The sequence below is a fragment of the Stomoxys calcitrans genome, chromosome 3 (assembly GCF_963082655.1).
Source record: "Stomoxys calcitrans chromosome 3, idStoCalc2.1, whole genome shotgun sequence".
In the NCBI taxonomy this organism is placed as follows: Eukaryota; Metazoa; Arthropoda; class Insecta; order Diptera; family Muscidae; genus Stomoxys; species Stomoxys calcitrans.
The window spans coordinates 73,367,657-73,384,689 of NC_081554.1; the positions used below are offsets into that span (position 1 = coordinate 73,367,657).

The window sequence follows — 17,033 nt, forward strand, 5'->3', positions numbered from 1 at the left end:
TTCGGGACAATCAGTGGTATCGAGCGGAGAGTCCCAGCGAGAGGCCGGGCGGCACCGGCTCTTGCACAAATACTGAGTGCCTATGATGCTCGATATGACAAGGCGGGTTATTGCAAATTGCAATTTTTGCCCATGAACATTCCACTAAGGAACAGGGGCAAATTTCTCACATATCAATGAGTGCAGTCCGATTCAAGTTTAAGCTCAATGATAAGGGGCCTCCTTTCTATAGCCGAGTCCGAACGGCGTGCCGCAGTGCGACACCTCTTTGGAGAGAAGTTTTACATGGCATAGTACCTCACAAATGTTGTCAGCATTAGGAGGGGAAAACCACCGCTGAAAATTTGTTCTGATGGTCTCGCCAGGATTCGAACCCAGCCGTTCAGTGTCATAGGCCGACATGCTAACCTCTGCGCTACGGTGGCCTCCGGGGTTATTGGCTTCTTTAAATAACCAATGGCCACCCTGTTCCCACGGCGATCGGTCCTTTGGGCCAAAATGAGCTTGCTCGCCTACAGGAGTTTGACGAGGATCGCCATGTCCACATGAAAATGTGGCTACAACAACATCGATTCGGGAAAGGTTTTTCTGGATTCACTTTCCCGGAAGGTAGAAGTGGCAAATCCTATGCTTGAGTTGGATGAGACCTCGATCTTCACTGATGGCTCCAGGATGGATTTTGGGACGGGACTGGGGGTTTACTTGGAGACACTCGACATCGGTATGTCAGACGACTTCACGATCTTTCAGGCCGAGGTCTTTGCCATTATGTTGCCTGCAAAGTAGCCCCGTAGAGATCCTGGTCAAGCTCCCTAGGGGAGCAAGTTTGTTCCGGTCCATAGGATCGAACGCGGTGGGAAAGTTATGGCCATTGGCTTTTAAAAGGCGCCGATAATTCGCCATGTCATATCGAGTATCAGGTAGTATAGGCGCTCTGTACTTAAGCAAGAGCCACTGCCGCCCGGTCTCTCACAGAGACTCTCTACTCGTTGATTGTCCGCGACTGCACTTATACTATGGACAATGTCTTGATGAAAACGAGACGATCGAACACCTGCTTTTCTCATACCCGGGTTTGCACTGCATATGCTTTCCATCCTAGGGTAACGCTACTTCTCCGATATCGGCGAACTTGCAGATATATCTCTAGGGAGTCTCCTGAGATATGTGGATAAGACGGGTTTGATTCGAAGAGGAACACGATAAAATCGTGTTGACGCAGAGCATCAATCCCGACGCGGAATGGCTATGAGCATCTCAGGGGTTGGAACTGTGAGCTCCGATTTGCTCTGACTGTGAGCATCCACAAATTGCGGATGGAGGGATGTTTCGTATACGATATGACTAGGTGAGCTATTGACGCTTTTAAATAACCACTAGCCATTACGTTCCCACGGCGATCGGTCCCATGGACCGAAACGAGCTTTTTGCCTTGGAGCTTGATGAGGATCGCTACCTCTACATACGGAAATTTAGCCAAGACAAAATTCTGTTATGTCCCTATATTTTTTCATTATCTCCCTGTCTCCGCTTGGAGACGGAGCAGGGGGCGGTGTATTTCATAATAATAATTTTTCAGCAAGTTTTCGTTTTCTTGCTAGAGTGTCATTATGGGCTGGATTGGCCTCCGATTGAACTCACAATTTCGGGGTGGGCTACCCATTCAACCTAACCTAAAGCAACTTTTGCAATAAAGATTTATTAATGAAAAAACATTTCGGCAAAAAAATCCACTTTCTACATTTTAAGACGTCCGAACTGTTAACTTTTAATTGAATAATCTGACGTGGACACTTTTTAGAGCAAGGTTAGGTCAGGTTAGAGTGGCGTTTTTTTTTAAGATTTACTTAGACAATTTTTTACCACCGCAGCAACAGACCAAGCCTCCGATGGGAATTGAACCCTCGACGCCCGCACTGTTAATCCGAGCACGCTACAAACTCGGCTACCGGGGCGACCTTAAGTCGCTGAAAATGCTGTCAGCAATCCAAATCGTGCATCAAAACGAAAATCGAACCACAAATACCTTTGTACCACAAAACAAAAATACGAAGCCGACCAAAATTCCAAAAATAAAAATTCCAAGTCGAATATCCCCAAAACCAGGAGAGATTTTGTAGACTTAAAGCGGATTTTTTTGCAGAAATTTTGAGCACTATCCAAAAACTATGCTTTTGGAAATCGTATAACAAATAAAGATTCGGCAGCCCCAACAATTTTTCGAAATGCTTAGGTGACTATTTTAAGGGTCCTCCAAAAGGCGTCCGGACCACATAAGGCCCTAAAATGTTATACTTGATCTTGATAACACCATCAAAGAGCTATCTCCACCCGTTCTCCAATGGCGGATTTTTTACTTGTGCTTTGTCTTCCACGAGGGGAGTTGTCAATCTCCAATCGAGCGCGTCGCCAGACGGCCAATAGGGGAAGGGGGTGAGCGGGCCGCTCTATCTCATTTAAGGCTTGCCTCGGTGGAGGTGAAGTGGCGCTATTATCTCCAATTACGAACATAACTTACTGTTCAAAATTTCGGCGAAATCAGACAATAAATGTGTTTTTATGAGCCCAAGACTTTAAAACGAGAGATCGGTGGCAGCAACATTCAAATCTGGACCGATCTGGGTCGTATTGAACCGGGATGTCGAGAAGCCTAACAGAACTCTCTATGACAAATTTCTGCGAAATCGTACAATAAATTCGCCTATTACGGGCAAATTGCTCATTTTGCCCATGAACATTCCACTAAGAAACATGGGCCTATTATGAGTCCAAGACCTTGATCGAGAGATCGGCCTATATGCCATATCCAATTCTGGACCGATCTGGACCAAATTAAGCAAGAAAGTCAAGGGGGGCCCAACATAACTAATTGTTCCGAATTTCAGCGAAATCGGTCCATAAATGCGCCTATTATGGGCCCAAGACCTTAATCGAGAGATCGGTCTATATGTCAGCTATATCCAATTCTGGATCGATTTGGGCCAAATTAAGCAAGGATGTCGAGGGGCCCAACATAACTTACTATTTTCCGTGCACCTCCCTTAAGTTGGTTCATATCTGGTATAGTGTCCCCACCTAAGTGTCGGTATCTGCGAAAGCCGGACAATGCCAAAGGAAATGCTCCAACTTGACATTTTTACCGATTTCTGGCATTTAGATTAAGTTTGGGTTATGGTGTATTCAGAGATCTGTAGTAGAATTTTATAGCAAACATTTTTGTAGAATATTTTGATCAGCCTCAAATACGTTATAAACGAGTTTTTAGCTCTTTAAATAAAAAATAAAGAACTTTAACGACCCCTTTAATGAGTCGATTGATGGTTAAAATATTCTACAAAAATATTACAATTTCGATAGCGAAATATTTGCAGTTTTTATAGCCTCCACCATAGGATGGGGGTATACCAACTTCGCTATTCCATTTGCAACGCCTCGAAATATTGATCTTAGAGCCCATAAAGTTTGTGTATTCTTGATCGTCTTGACATTTTAAGACGATGAGGCCATGTTCGTCGGTCTGTCTGTCTGTCTGTGGAAAGCACGCTAACTTAGGAGTAAAGCTAGGCGCTTGAAATTTTGCACAAATAATTCCTATTAGTGTGGGTCGGTTGCAATTTTAAATGGGCCATATCGATCCATATCTAGATATAGCTCCCATATAAACCGGTCTCCAGATTTTACTTCTTAATCCTCTAGAGCAGTGACGGGCACACTAACACAGTTGAAAATAATAAATGGTGTTTGTATGAGTGGCAGCAAATCCCGATCAATCAACCAAATGCAAAATAACATCAATGCTATGTAAAATAACAACAAGAGCTTACCGAACAAAGTTGTTTTTGTAGCCACATATCTATATGTGGAGGTGGCGATCCTCATCTAGCTCCTATGGGTGAGCAAGCTTGTTCCGGTCCAAAGGACCGATTGCCGCGGGAACAAGCTGACCATTGGTTATTTTAAAGCGCCAATAACTCGCCTTGCCATATCGAGCATCATAGGAACTCAGTATTTATGCAAGAGCCGGCGCCACCCGGCCTCTCACAGAGACTCTATGCTCCATAACTGATTGTCCGCGATTGCTATTGCAGCTACGCCATATGGAACATTGCACCATCCGCAACCTGTGGACGCGCCCGGAAGCTCGCAGCTAAGCTTCTCGTGATAGCAATGAACACCACACAGATCGGAGCTCAAAGTTCCAGTCTGTGTGGTGCTCATTGTTATCCCGGGACGAGTTGCTTATACTTTCCGTGCAAGCATAGGTATTTATGTGCAGTTGTGTATTGTTGCCCATCTACGCTCTAGAGGGCGCAATTCTTATCCCATTTTGCTGAAATTTTGTACAATGACCAGCAACTTACGTGCCATATATGGCCTGAATCGGCCAAAAATCTGATATAGCTCCATATAAACCTACTTCCCGATTTGATTTCTTGAGCCTCTAGAGGGCGCAATTCTTATCGGATTTGGCTGAAATTTGTATACTATGGCGTCTTCTGTGACATTTAATGGATCAAATATGGTTCGAATCGGTCTAGAACCTAATATAGCTCCGATATAAACCGATCCCCGATTTTACGTCTTGAGCCTCTAGAGGGCGCAGTTCTTATAGGATTTTTTTACAATGAATTCTCCAATGACCTCTAACTTACGAGCCAGTATGGTTCAAATCGATCCAAGACCTGATATAGCTTCCATATAAACCGACCTCCTGCTTTGACTTCTTGGGCCTCTAGGGGGACAATTCTTATCGGATTTGGCTGAATTTGAACTATGACGGCTTCTATGACATTTAATAATGTAAAGAGTAGGGTTCGAATCGGTCTTAAACCTGATATGGCTCCCATATAAACCGATCTTCCGATTTTTGCTTCTTGAGCCTCAAGAAGACGTAACTCTTATCCGATTTTGCCGAAATTTGGCGCAGTCATCGCATCAATGACCTCTAACAAATGTGCCAAATATGGTCTGATTCGGTCCATAACCTGATATAGCTCCCATACAAACCGATCTCCCGATTTTACTTTTGAGCCTCTAGATGGCGTTATTCTTATCCAATTTAGATGAAATTTTACTTCTTAAAATGGGGAGATCGGGCGCAATTCTTATCCGATTTGGTTTAAATTTTGCACAATGAGATCTAGTATTGTCTTTAACATCCAAGCCATGTATGACCCGAATAGGTTTATAACCTGGCATAGCTCAAATAGCATAGCAGATTTTATCGACTGTCTTTTGTTTGCCTATAAAGAGATATCGGAGAAAAAACTTAATAAAAGCGATCCATATTGGAGGGTATAAAAGATTCGGCCCGAACGAACTTAGCACGTTTTTTGATATCCCTCCTGCTCCGCTCCGACAAAAAGACCTGCTTCGTTCCTCGCCCTGAATCCTTAAGTATCCCAATGCCAAATTTGTTATTTATACGTCCGCGCTTTGTAAAGTAACTAGAGTTTGCAATGTTCCAACGCTTGTAGGATGGTTTAATGCTACGAAATCAGAATATTTATTGCTTATCAGTAGAGAACGGATATATATGCACTTTTTGTTAATGGACCGATTTTGACCAAAATTTGTATTTAGGCATTATTTGGTGTAAGAAAACGAATTTTGTCGTCATATCTGATATATGCAAAATGTACGAGCCAAACTAGATACGTTTAGAACCTTATATGATTTAATGGTTTGGGTTCTAAGTACTTTTGTGGATATAAATGTCCTCTTTAAACCCATTTTCCTCTAATTGTATCCTAAGAATCTACTAGGTCAAAATGTGTACCGGTCTCCCAAATTAAGTGTCTTAGGCCTATAAAAGCCACATTTATTATCCGATTTGGCAAACATTTTTGCACAACGAGTTGTGTTTAAATTTTTAATATCTGTGCCGAGTAAGGTTCAGATCGGTCTCCCGATTTAAGGTTTTAAGCCCATAAAAGCCGTATTTATTACCCGATTTGGCTGAAATTTGGCACAATGAGTTGTGTTTAGATCTTTGATACACAAGATCTATGCCAAATTTCAACCAAATCGGGTAATAAATACGGCTTTTATGGGCTTAAAACCTTAAATCGGTCTATGTCGATCTATATCTTAGCATAGCATCCATATAGATCAATCTCCCGATTTAAGGTCTTAGGCCCTTAAAAGCCGTATTTATTTTCGAATTCGCTGAAATTTGGCACAACGAGTTGTGTTTAGATATTTGATATCTGTGCCGAATATGGTTCAGATCGGTCTATATCTTAGCATAGCTCCCATATAGACCGATCTGCCGATTTAAGGTCTTAGGCCCTTAAAAGCCGTACATATTTCCCGATTTGGCTGAAATTTCGCACAAAGAGTTGGGTTTAGATCTTTGATATCTGTGCCGAATATGGTTCAGATCGGTCTATACTTCAGCATAGCTCCCATATAGACCGATCTCCCGATTTAAGGTCTTAGGCCCTTAAAAGCCGTATTTATTACCCGATTTGGCTGAAATTTGGCACAAAGAGTTGGGTTTAGATCTTTGATATCTGTGCCGAATATGGTTCAGATCGGTCTATACTTCAGCATAGCTCCCATATAGACCGATCTCCCGATTTAAGGTTTTAAGCCCATAAAAGCCGTATTTATTACCCGATTTGGCTGAAATTTGGCTTAACGAGTTGTGTTTAGATCTTTAATATCTGTGCCGAATATGGTTCAGATCGATCTATACTTCAGCATAGCTCCCATATAGACCGATTTAAAGTCTTAGGCCCTTAAAAGCCGTATTTATTTCCCGATTTGGCAGCAATTTGACACAACGAGTTGTGTTTAGATTTTTGATATCTGTGTCAAATATGGTTCAGATCGGTTTATATCCTAGCATAGCTCCCATATAGACTGACCTCATTATTTAAGTTGATCAGATTTTTAAAAATTTGCCTTCCGCATTTTAAATGTATCGGGGTTTTGCAAAAAAAAGAAGCCGTTTCTTTAATAAACCTTACACACATACATTTTTGAACAAACAAAAAATTATTTATATGACCCGCTGGTCTTTCTAGTGCTAAGTAATATCTTAGTTAGGTTAGGTTGAATAGAGGGTGCAAATATTAATACGCCCCATTCCACTATGGATATACACCTAAGCCAGTAATCGGCTTCTTGTGCGCTCTAAAAGCTATAAAGAAAGCTCTAAAAAGAAAATTTTAAGTTAGAAATTCAATGCTACTTACAAAAAAAAAAAAAATATCCTAGTATTCTGTAGAGCCAAGTTTTAGATGCCCATCGGTCAAGTCTAGATGTCATGTGTCCAAATACCTTACATTTGAATCAGATATTGTCCCAATCTACCAAAGTCCTTTTGGGTTGGGCGGTTCACCCAATAGCTTGACCCCAAACTTAACACCAGATTCGTATTTTTGAGTTATTCTAAGGGTACCTAAAATAATAAGCTTAAATGGGTTAAGCCATCTTCGATAACTGGCGTTTTTAGTCAACAAATATGCACAAATTATGCAAACACATATGCAAACATATGGAAATTTTGCCCATGAACATTCCACTAAGGAACAGGGGTAAACCTCTCACATATTAATGAGTGCAGTCCGATTCAAGTTTAAGCTCAATGATAAGAGGCCTCCTTTTTATAGGCGAGTCCAAACGGCATGCCGCATTGCGACACCTCTTTCGAGAGAAGTTATACATGGCATAGTAACTCACAAATGTTGCCAGCATTAGGAGGGGAAAACCATCGCTGATGGTCTCACCAGGATTCGAACCCAGACGTTCAGCGTCATAGGCGGACATGCTAATCTCTGCGCTACGGTGGCCTCCCACTTTGCATAAAATATGCAAAATATGCGTTTACTAAACCTACATTCGATGAAACGAATTTCTGTGTTTTCAAATTTTTTTTCCGATGCTCCAAAAAAATTTATGAATTTGCATATGTATCCGCTCTCTAGTTATCAGATATCAGAATGAATTCAAGCCTACACAATAGTCAACAAAATAATACTTCGACAACCATTCCCACAAACAATAGTAGTGAAGTTATTTTATTTCATATGGTTTTCTTGTTGTTTGTTGAATTGAATATAATTCTAAGCTTTTTATTTAAACAAATTTGTTTTGCAGGAGGTTCTTTTATATAGGTTATATGTATGTATGTATGTATGTATGTATGCATGTAGGTGATTGTAGGTAGGTATTTCGCAGGGGTCTAGCAGTATTTAATAATTAAGTAATTTAACATTAAAATATTGTTTTGTTTTTCAAATTTTACTTTGTATAACTTTTTTTTTTGATGTTATTGGTATTGCCATTTAAACACATACATTTTACACTACTTACGAATTTTGTAGAAAAAAGTGGTCAAAAGGGGGAAATAGGGAGAGAGAGAGAGAGGTAATAGTGAGGCAAATAATTTGGGTCATGTCGTTAATATATATTCAAAACGAATTCAGGCCTTAAAACTTAAAGTAAATCCTATGGGTTATCAAAAAAAAAATAGTGGTGTAGATATCTATAATCAACATTCATATTAAATATTGAAAAAAAAAAACTTAAGGGCGTAATCAATTACGTGTATGTTCTTTAAAAATTAGATAGGTAATAGGTATAATAACAATGTTATTACTTTGCAAAGACTCTTATTCCATAGAGAGGGAAAATAAGTCCTTGTTGTATTGTATACGATGGTAATGTCTATGTGTTTGTTTGTGTGTGTGTGTGTGTTTTTCGCATAGCTTTTCTCGTAGTTCTTAAGGAAAGTCTCTAGAATTTTGACATGCACTTACGTGTAACATTAAAACAATTTTAAATTTAAAACATTTGAGTGAAATTTAATTTTTTCAACTTATTTTCCCTCTGTGGCATGACTATACTAGAAAATTGTTTTCATTGTATTTACAGCTGGTTAGAAATTCATGACTTTTTGTATCGGGTTTAACAGTTAGTGTTAGCACTATAGAATATTTTTTTAAAGTAATTATTTTTTTTTTTTTTTGCTTATTAAAAGTTTTTAGATCCAATTATTTTTGCCACGAAATTTGCCGCGGTATCCAGGACTGGGTCCACCACGTATCATGGGGCTACCCATACCTCTGCCGCGTCCACGATTGAAGAATGGAGAACCACCAGCGCCTATGGCACCACGTGGCGGTCTGGGGAAATTGCGAAATTGATTTTGTGGAGATCCCTCCCAAACGCCACCGCGACCACGTCCACCACCACCAAAACCGCCTCGACCTCCAGGCAAGGGACTGCCACCAGGCACGGCAAAGGGATTGTTATCATTACCTGTTACAGCTCCTGGTCCATAGGGAAATTGCATTGCATAAGGTGGCCTTGGAGGTGGTGGCACTCCATGTTGTCCCGCACCACCTCCACGATTATTTGGCCAAGGCATGTGAGCCATTTGTTGCGACCAATCTGGGCAGTCCCAATTTGTTTGGGGATCATACTCAGCCGGCGTTTCAAGAAGTGGCGGTCTAGTGTGCTGAATTTCCGTTGCCGAGTCGGATGCTTCGTTTCCATTTGTTTCGCTGTTGATATCTGCAGCCATGTCGGTTGATGAGGATTGTTCTGCCATTTGCTCATTCACTTCTAGATTTCATAAGACAACGATAGGAAGGATAGAGAAAATATTTAAATTGTCAACATAACTACATAACCCTACACAATCGATTTTTTGTTTTTTTTTTTGAAGGTGTAAAAACGTTTTGTATAAAACAACATCAAAAAAATGCCTATAAATGTAGTATTTTTATGGTAAATAGTAAAGCAAGAATAAAAGTAAAGTAAAAATAATTGGTATTTTCAAAAAAAAATAATAATAATAAAATGTATAAATTTAAAAATTTTTTTAATTAGCATTTTTAAATTATTTTTTATTCTTTTTTCTATGAAATGTAACCAGAGAAAGCGCTCCTCCCTTAGAGTAAAATTTTCCCAAAAGACTAATTTTGTACTCCTACTGAGTGCTGTCCTATTACGGCTTCATTAGGCCTTAAAATAGGTATATTTGGCAGTTATATAAAGGAAATCTGTCAAATAAACCTTTTTCATATCAACATTAGGTTAGGTCGAAAAGAGTGTGCGGAAATTAATACGCCCCAAGCCACTATGGACACACACCTAAGCCAGTAATCGGCTTGTTGTGCGCTCTAGACGGCTTGATGTTAGAGATGGCAAAATATCGATGACACTTTCGATACTATCAATATTTAATTTTTTGACAGAATATCGATTGATATGTTTCCGATGAATACTATAGAAAGTTAATTGTTTTTGCAAATCTAAACAAAAATAAACACTGAATGTATCCTTTAAGATACATTGCGCCTATAGAGGGCGCAATTTTCATCCGATAAGGCTTACATTTTGACTTAATTAACCTTGGTTTTATTTAGTCTGTGCATTGATATTGCATGTATATAAATCGATCTCCTCATTTTTTTTTTCTTATTTTCGTTTCAAATATGGGTGGTGGGTAATTAACGATAGTATCGATTCTATCGATATTTATTATATAAACTATCGAAAATATCGAATGTTGCGATTATCGATAGTTTGCCAGCTCTACTTGTTGTGCGCTCTAGTCGGCTTGTTATCCGCTCTACATTAGGTTTTGTAAATACCGGTGTTAAAGTTTATGCTCAATGGTAAGGGACATGAATTTTAAAGCCGAGCCCTAACAACGTGCCCCTGAATCTATGCGTCAACAGAAAACAAACAGCTCAATAAGAGCACTTGACATGAGAGAAGTTTATTATTGAAGGACCAAAAACATTCAAAAGGCGGTTCTCATAATCATGAAACAGTACAACAGCCAATCTGGGGGCTGGGAAATTTCAAGTTAGTGTGTGTGTGATATAAGAATAAAAGAATAGTAGAAAAAAAACTCCAAAACTCTTTTGGATGTTTTTTTTTGGGGTATAACTTTTTAGGGCCCATTTTTTTTAACATTGACCAAGGACGAACGGTTCCACGTATATGTTTTGATATATCCGATATATACCGATTTAGACGAATTTTTGTTTGTGTAGCCACATTTTCATGTGGAGTGTCTTGCCATACCGAGCATCACATAGACACTCAGTAGTTGTGCAAGAGCCGGTGCCGCCTCTTACTGAGACTATCGACACCGCTGATTGTCCGCGACTCCGTAGGAAGCATTCCTAGAGATGGGCGATGGGTAAATACCCAAAAGGTATTTACCCGGTAAATTGTGTAAATACCCGGGTATTTACCCTATAATACCCAAAAGCTGGATATTTATAATTTTGCAGATATCTTAGGTATATAAACATTTTTCAAATTTTTTTTCATGATTTCGTATTCTTTGTATATAAACCTGACCTTTTGAACTCATAAAATCTAGCCGCTATATAGACCTGTCTCCAGACTAAAAGCCTTGAGCCAATAAATTGGTCATTTTTCATCCGATTTCGATGAAAGTTGGCAAAGTGAGTTCTGGTGGACCTCTATACATTTTTGTGCAGTGCGGATCTTATAAAATCCGATTTCAGTTATATATAGCCGCTATATAGACCTATCTCCAGACTTAAAGTCTTTAGGCAATAAATTGGTCATTTTTCATTCGATGAAAGTTGGCACAGTGAGTTCTGGTGGAGCCCTATTCATTTTTGTGAAGTGCGGCTCAGATCGGACTATATTTGTATATAGCTGCCCTTAGATCGACCACCCGATCTCCCGATATAAGGCATTGAGGCCATAAAATATTCATTTATTATCCGAATTCGATGAAATTTGGCACAGTGTGTTCTGGTAGACACCTAACCATTCCTGTCACACAATTGCTACAGATCGCAATTTTTTCTGATGGTATCGCCAGGATTCGAATCCAGGCGTTTAGCGTCATAGGCGGACATGCTAACCTTTGCTAACCTAGAAACCCATCTCTAAGCATTCCACTATCCGCAACTTGAGGACGCGCCCGGTAACTCGAAGCTTAGGTTCTAGTGACAACAATGAACACCACACAGATCGGACCTCAATGTTGCGGCCTGTGTGGTGCTCACAGCTATTCCGTGCCGAATTTTTGTTGATTTCTTAATGTTAATCCATGAACACAAATTAGATATTCAAATTTAGGATTAAGTACCTATGGAGAACGCTCCCACCTAAAAAAACCCCTTCAAACGGGCATATAGATATGGGACTTTCGGGGGATTTTGGAGGCGGGGCGAGCCCTTACATAAGATTCGGATTCTATTTCCAAATCCTTTCAATTTATTGTTATAGTTGAGGCCACATTTGCATGTGGAGGTGGCAATCCTCGTGAAGCTCCTGCAGGTGAGCAAACTCGTTCCGATCCAAAGGGCAGATCGCAGAGGGAACAGGGTGGAAATTGGTTATTTAAAGGCGCCAATAACTCGTCTTGTCACTTTGAGCATCATATGCATTCAATATTTATGCAAGAGCTGGTTCCGCTCGATCTCTCACTTAGACTTTACTCGATACCGTGGCTGCCGTTGCAGCTAATATGTATGTAGCATTCCACTATCTACCACACAGACAATCCCATGGCAACCGGATTTACCCGATAGAGTTCTTCATCGGCAAGGGCTGCCGCCTTAGTGTATAACACACTGCTACAACAACAACAACAACCACACAGATCGAACCTCAAAGTTCCAGCCTGTGTGTTGCTCAGCTATGCCATGTCGTTCATTTTAGTCCCATATTGTTTTTGTTGTTTTAGTCACATTGCATGTGATGGAGGCTCGTTCCGGTCCACAGGACCGATCACTGCGGGAACGCGATATTGTTTTCGTTGTTGTTGTTGTTGTTGTAGCTGTGTATAGTCCATACCGTAAGCTATACCGGAGCTCCCTATAGGATTGTCGTTGTCCGACCAACCGTTTCTCTGTTTCACAGTGCTACATGTGCATTCGTCGCCCATGGCCTTAACTCGGAATCGTCGCCCCGAAAGACTACGAATTAAATAAGTTTTCTGATGGTAGGTCCTCTGAAAACTTATTTCATTCAGTGTACAACACACTGCTACAACAACAATAACAACCCCAGGACGGGATAGCTGTAAGCACCACACAGGCTGGAACATTGAGATCCGATCTGTATGGTATTCATTGCTGTCTCGAGAAGCTTAGCTGCGAGCTACTGGGCACGTCCACAGGTTGCTCCAGGAATGCTCCATACGGAGTAGCACATTCTGCTGTTTTCCCTTTTTCTGTATGTAGTGTCTAATACAACTACTAAATTTCCCATGAATATTGCATTAGGGAACAGGGGATACTTCTCTCATATCAATGAGCGCAGTCCGATTAAAGTTTAAGCTCAATTAAAAAGGGCCTCCTATTTTATGCCGAGTCCAAACGGTGTGAGGCATAGCGAGACCATTTGATAGAGTTTTAAAATGGCTGGAGACCTTACAACTTTAGCCAGCATTAGTAAGGGGATAAACACCGCCGAAAATGTTGTTGTTGTTCGCGCCGGGATTTGAACCCAGGCGTATGGCTTCATAGGGGGAAATGCAAACCTCTGCACCTTGGTGACCTCCACGTAGTATCTAATACAATTGTTTATATTACATATTTCTGCATACGCCAAGCACCATTGTAGGTGCGTCAGGACTGATGCCGACGTGCAATATGTATGTCCCGATTGTAACCAGAGACCGCACGATACACGTCACCTGTTTAACTGCGCGGCCAGACCCACTCGACTCAGACCCAGATCCCTGTGGACGCACCCCATCTTAGTCGCAGAGTTCCTGGGTCTTGACACTCAGCAGAATCAAGCAGACGAAAGATAGAACACAATAAACAGCTACAACAACAACAACAACCATTGTAGGTGCTACCCAGGATAACTATGAGCTTATCACGAGAAGCTTAGTTGGGATCTACCGGGCGTGACCACAGGTTGCGGATAGTGGAATGCTTCATACGGAGTAGCTGCAACTGCAGTCGTGGACAATCAGCGGTATCGAGTGGAGACTCTCAGTGAGAGGCCGGTAGGCACCGGCTGTTGCTTAAATACTCAGTGCCTATGATGCTCGATACGACAAGGCGAGATATTGGCGTCTTTAAATAACCAATGGCCATCATGATCCCGCGGCCATCGCTCCTTTGGATCCTACAAGATCTTGACGAGGATCGCCACCTCCATATGAAAATTTGGCTACAACAACAACAATATATGAACCATATATCGAGTCCAGAGAGCTCTAAAAGATATACGCAACTAGGACCCGACTGGATTTTTAGATTGCATGCAGAATGGAATTAAAAACAATTCTGGTCAACGAAATCGAATTCAATCCCATGGCAGCCGGTTGTACGTACCGGATTGACCCGATGGACGTCTTCATCGGCAAGGGCTGCCGCCTCAGTGTATAACTCACTGCTACAACAACAACAACAACAACAACAACAACAACAAATATATATTTTATGATCCCTTTGTACACAAATTCATATGGACAGACGGACAGACAGACGGACATAGTTAAATCGTATCAGAAAGCGATTCTGAGTCGATCGGTATTGTTCTCAATGGGTCTATGTCTCTTCCTTCTTGGTGTTACAAACAAATGGACTAAGTTATAATACCCTGTACCACAGTAGTGGTGTAGGGTATAAAAAACATGTGAAATGGTAGACATTACAATTACATCCCTCCAAGGTGTTCTAGCCATATCTGGCATCTATACAAATTTAATTCTCTTCCACCTTTGAAATCCTTCTAGTAGACTTGTTAGTACCGTGCGGTGACCATAGTTTTCATTTCTCCAAAGTCTGTCGTCTGTCTCTACAAAATATGACTGTGATATCACAATAAACTAAAATATTTAAAATAAGTCTGATTGCACATTGTCACTTTAACCTAACCTATCTCCGGAAAGTGATATCAGTATATTTTTGATATCTACGAACTATAACTTAATCCAAGATTATTTGCCTACATGGCATTTTCAGACTTGAATCAAGCCAATTAGTGTGTCTCCCATTAACATTGATTTGAGTTGTTGTAGAAAACACAAGACAAAACGGTAAAATTAAAACAAAAACGTAAAAAATAAAAATGTAAGCAAACCTCTAAATATATCATCAAGATCTTCATCAGACATATCCATATCAACCACCATGTCTGTTGGATCATAACCACCCGTACCTCCACCTCCTTCGTCAGCAGTTGGTTGTGAAAATGAATCATCTTTTTGTGAATCTTTTGAGGGGCCTTTAAAAGAAAACAATTTGCACATTGACAATAAACCACATTAAAACGACATACACTTACTGTCATTCTTTTCTGGGGAGATTGTTGCAGAATGCTATTCCAAATAAAAGCAAAAAAAGAAAGGAAAATTAACACTACAGCATACAAATGGTTTAAAATCAATTAAAATCATACGTTTCCAATATCATCGGCGGACGACACTGAAGAAGTATCATTGAAAACAGGCAGTATGGTGGTGGTAGTTTCAATAGTTTTGATTGTTTGGCCTAGCACACGATAATCAACATCGCTGGATGTCTAAAAGAGAGAGAAGGAATTATTTTAAACACTTACATTCGTTCGCATTTATAATAGGAGGCCGAAAATTACTTACCTCATTACTACCCTGATACCATGGTTTTTTATCACTTTCGTTTGCTCCGGGGGAACCAGTCAATGATATCAAATTTCGATGATCAATATCCAATTGACGTGTTTTTTCTGTAAAGTCAAAGTAAGGTATGTTAGGACAACTGCATTAAAATGTTTGACAAAATCACTAACATGTTCCCAATTTATTGGTATCAGCTGATTTTATAGAGGAAAACAACTGGATCATGTTAGTGATGTTGGCAGTGTATGCTTACCTTTACTTAGTCCTAACTTAGAACCAATACCAAACGCAGGCAAATGTAGCTGGCGATGATCAACATCTTGGGCTGATGACAAACTGCTATCGTGTTCGGTATATTCTAGAGTTGTTGAACTAGCATTAAGCGAATCTACATCAAAGTGCGGCGGTGAGAGCGGAGTATCTATGGGCGTATTACCATACGAGGATGTCGACGCACTAGAACTATCTAAGGGATTACTCCAGGACATTCCCATATCCCAAGGTGAGTTGAAACTATTTGCTCCACCATTTTCACCATTATCCATTGCACCCATCGAAGGCATTGGCGGAGGAGGCATAAGCGGTTGTTGCATAGGAGAATTTCCCACTCTTCTTAGGCCAACACCTCCACCATTTGGACCACTTACTCGGCTATATGGATTCTGATCATAACTCTCATTGGTATTATATGGACGTGTATTCATGGGCGCGTAACCGGGATTCATGCCATGATGTAGATTATTGGATAACACACTCGATGATCCAAACATGGGAGGATTAGGAGGTGGTGGCAAAACATCATTATATTGCTGTGATGAACGTGCCAAAGAAGTGTAACCACCAGAGGGAACAGCTGGTACTGGCATTGGTGTTATGCCCGGTATCATTACATTATCATTGCCGGAATACACATTTATTGATTCAGGTTTATAATAATCTGCACTGGAATTAAAGCTTTCTTCGTCTGATCTAGAACCAATTACCTCAATAGGCTGGCCTGTAATATGATGGGGAGACTTGTTAAATAAAAACAAAAAAACATTTTACATGTATGAACAACATACTTGATGTCTTTGAAGCGGATTCCTCGGATTTGAAATCATTTATATCGAAAGGTAGATTACCATCCAAATAGCTGCTGTATCCATTAAGATTATTTTTAAAAAAGCTCTGCAAGTAAAAGAATGGAGTCATTCAATACGCATTTTTAATGAAACTTCAATAAACTTCTCTACATTTGTCATATCTAGCTAAAAATATACGATTTGTTTGTTTTCGAGGCTGAGAAAGAAGACGAATATGCTGTACAATAAGGCTAATTGAAACTGATGGTGGACTGGGTCAGCTTAAGAACCAGAAGAGTCAGCTGGGGCAGCTTAAGAACCAGGAGAGACTATTGGACATATCTACTAGAAACCTACTCAGCCCATCGCCATTTGTGAGAGCAGCTGTCACCCTCCGA

At 40.4% G+C, this 17,033-nt stretch overlaps 1 protein-coding gene across 1 annotated transcript in view; it reads right to left on the minus strand.

The window, feature by feature from the left end:
• Positions 1-8,615: 8,615 nt before the first annotated feature.
• The window catches only part of LOC106091988 (regulation of nuclear pre-mRNA domain-containing protein 2), a 32,447-nt gene continuing 24,029 nt past the window's right edge, over positions 8,616-17,033 (minus strand). The window contains exons 5-11 of the mRNA XM_059364463.1: positions 16,636-16,741; positions 15,825-16,568; positions 15,572-15,678; positions 15,373-15,495; positions 15,259-15,292; positions 15,055-15,198; positions 8,616-9,576 (exon numbers count right to left, since the gene is read on the minus strand). Of these exons, the coding sequence (XP_059220446.1) occupies positions 8,993-9,576; positions 15,055-15,198; positions 15,259-15,292; positions 15,373-15,495; positions 15,572-15,678; positions 15,825-16,568; positions 16,636-16,741 (1,842 nt within the window). The 3' untranslated portion in view covers positions 8,616-8,992. The remainder of the gene's footprint in view (positions 9,577-15,054; positions 15,199-15,258; positions 15,293-15,372; positions 15,496-15,571; positions 15,679-15,824; positions 16,569-16,635; positions 16,742-17,033) is intronic.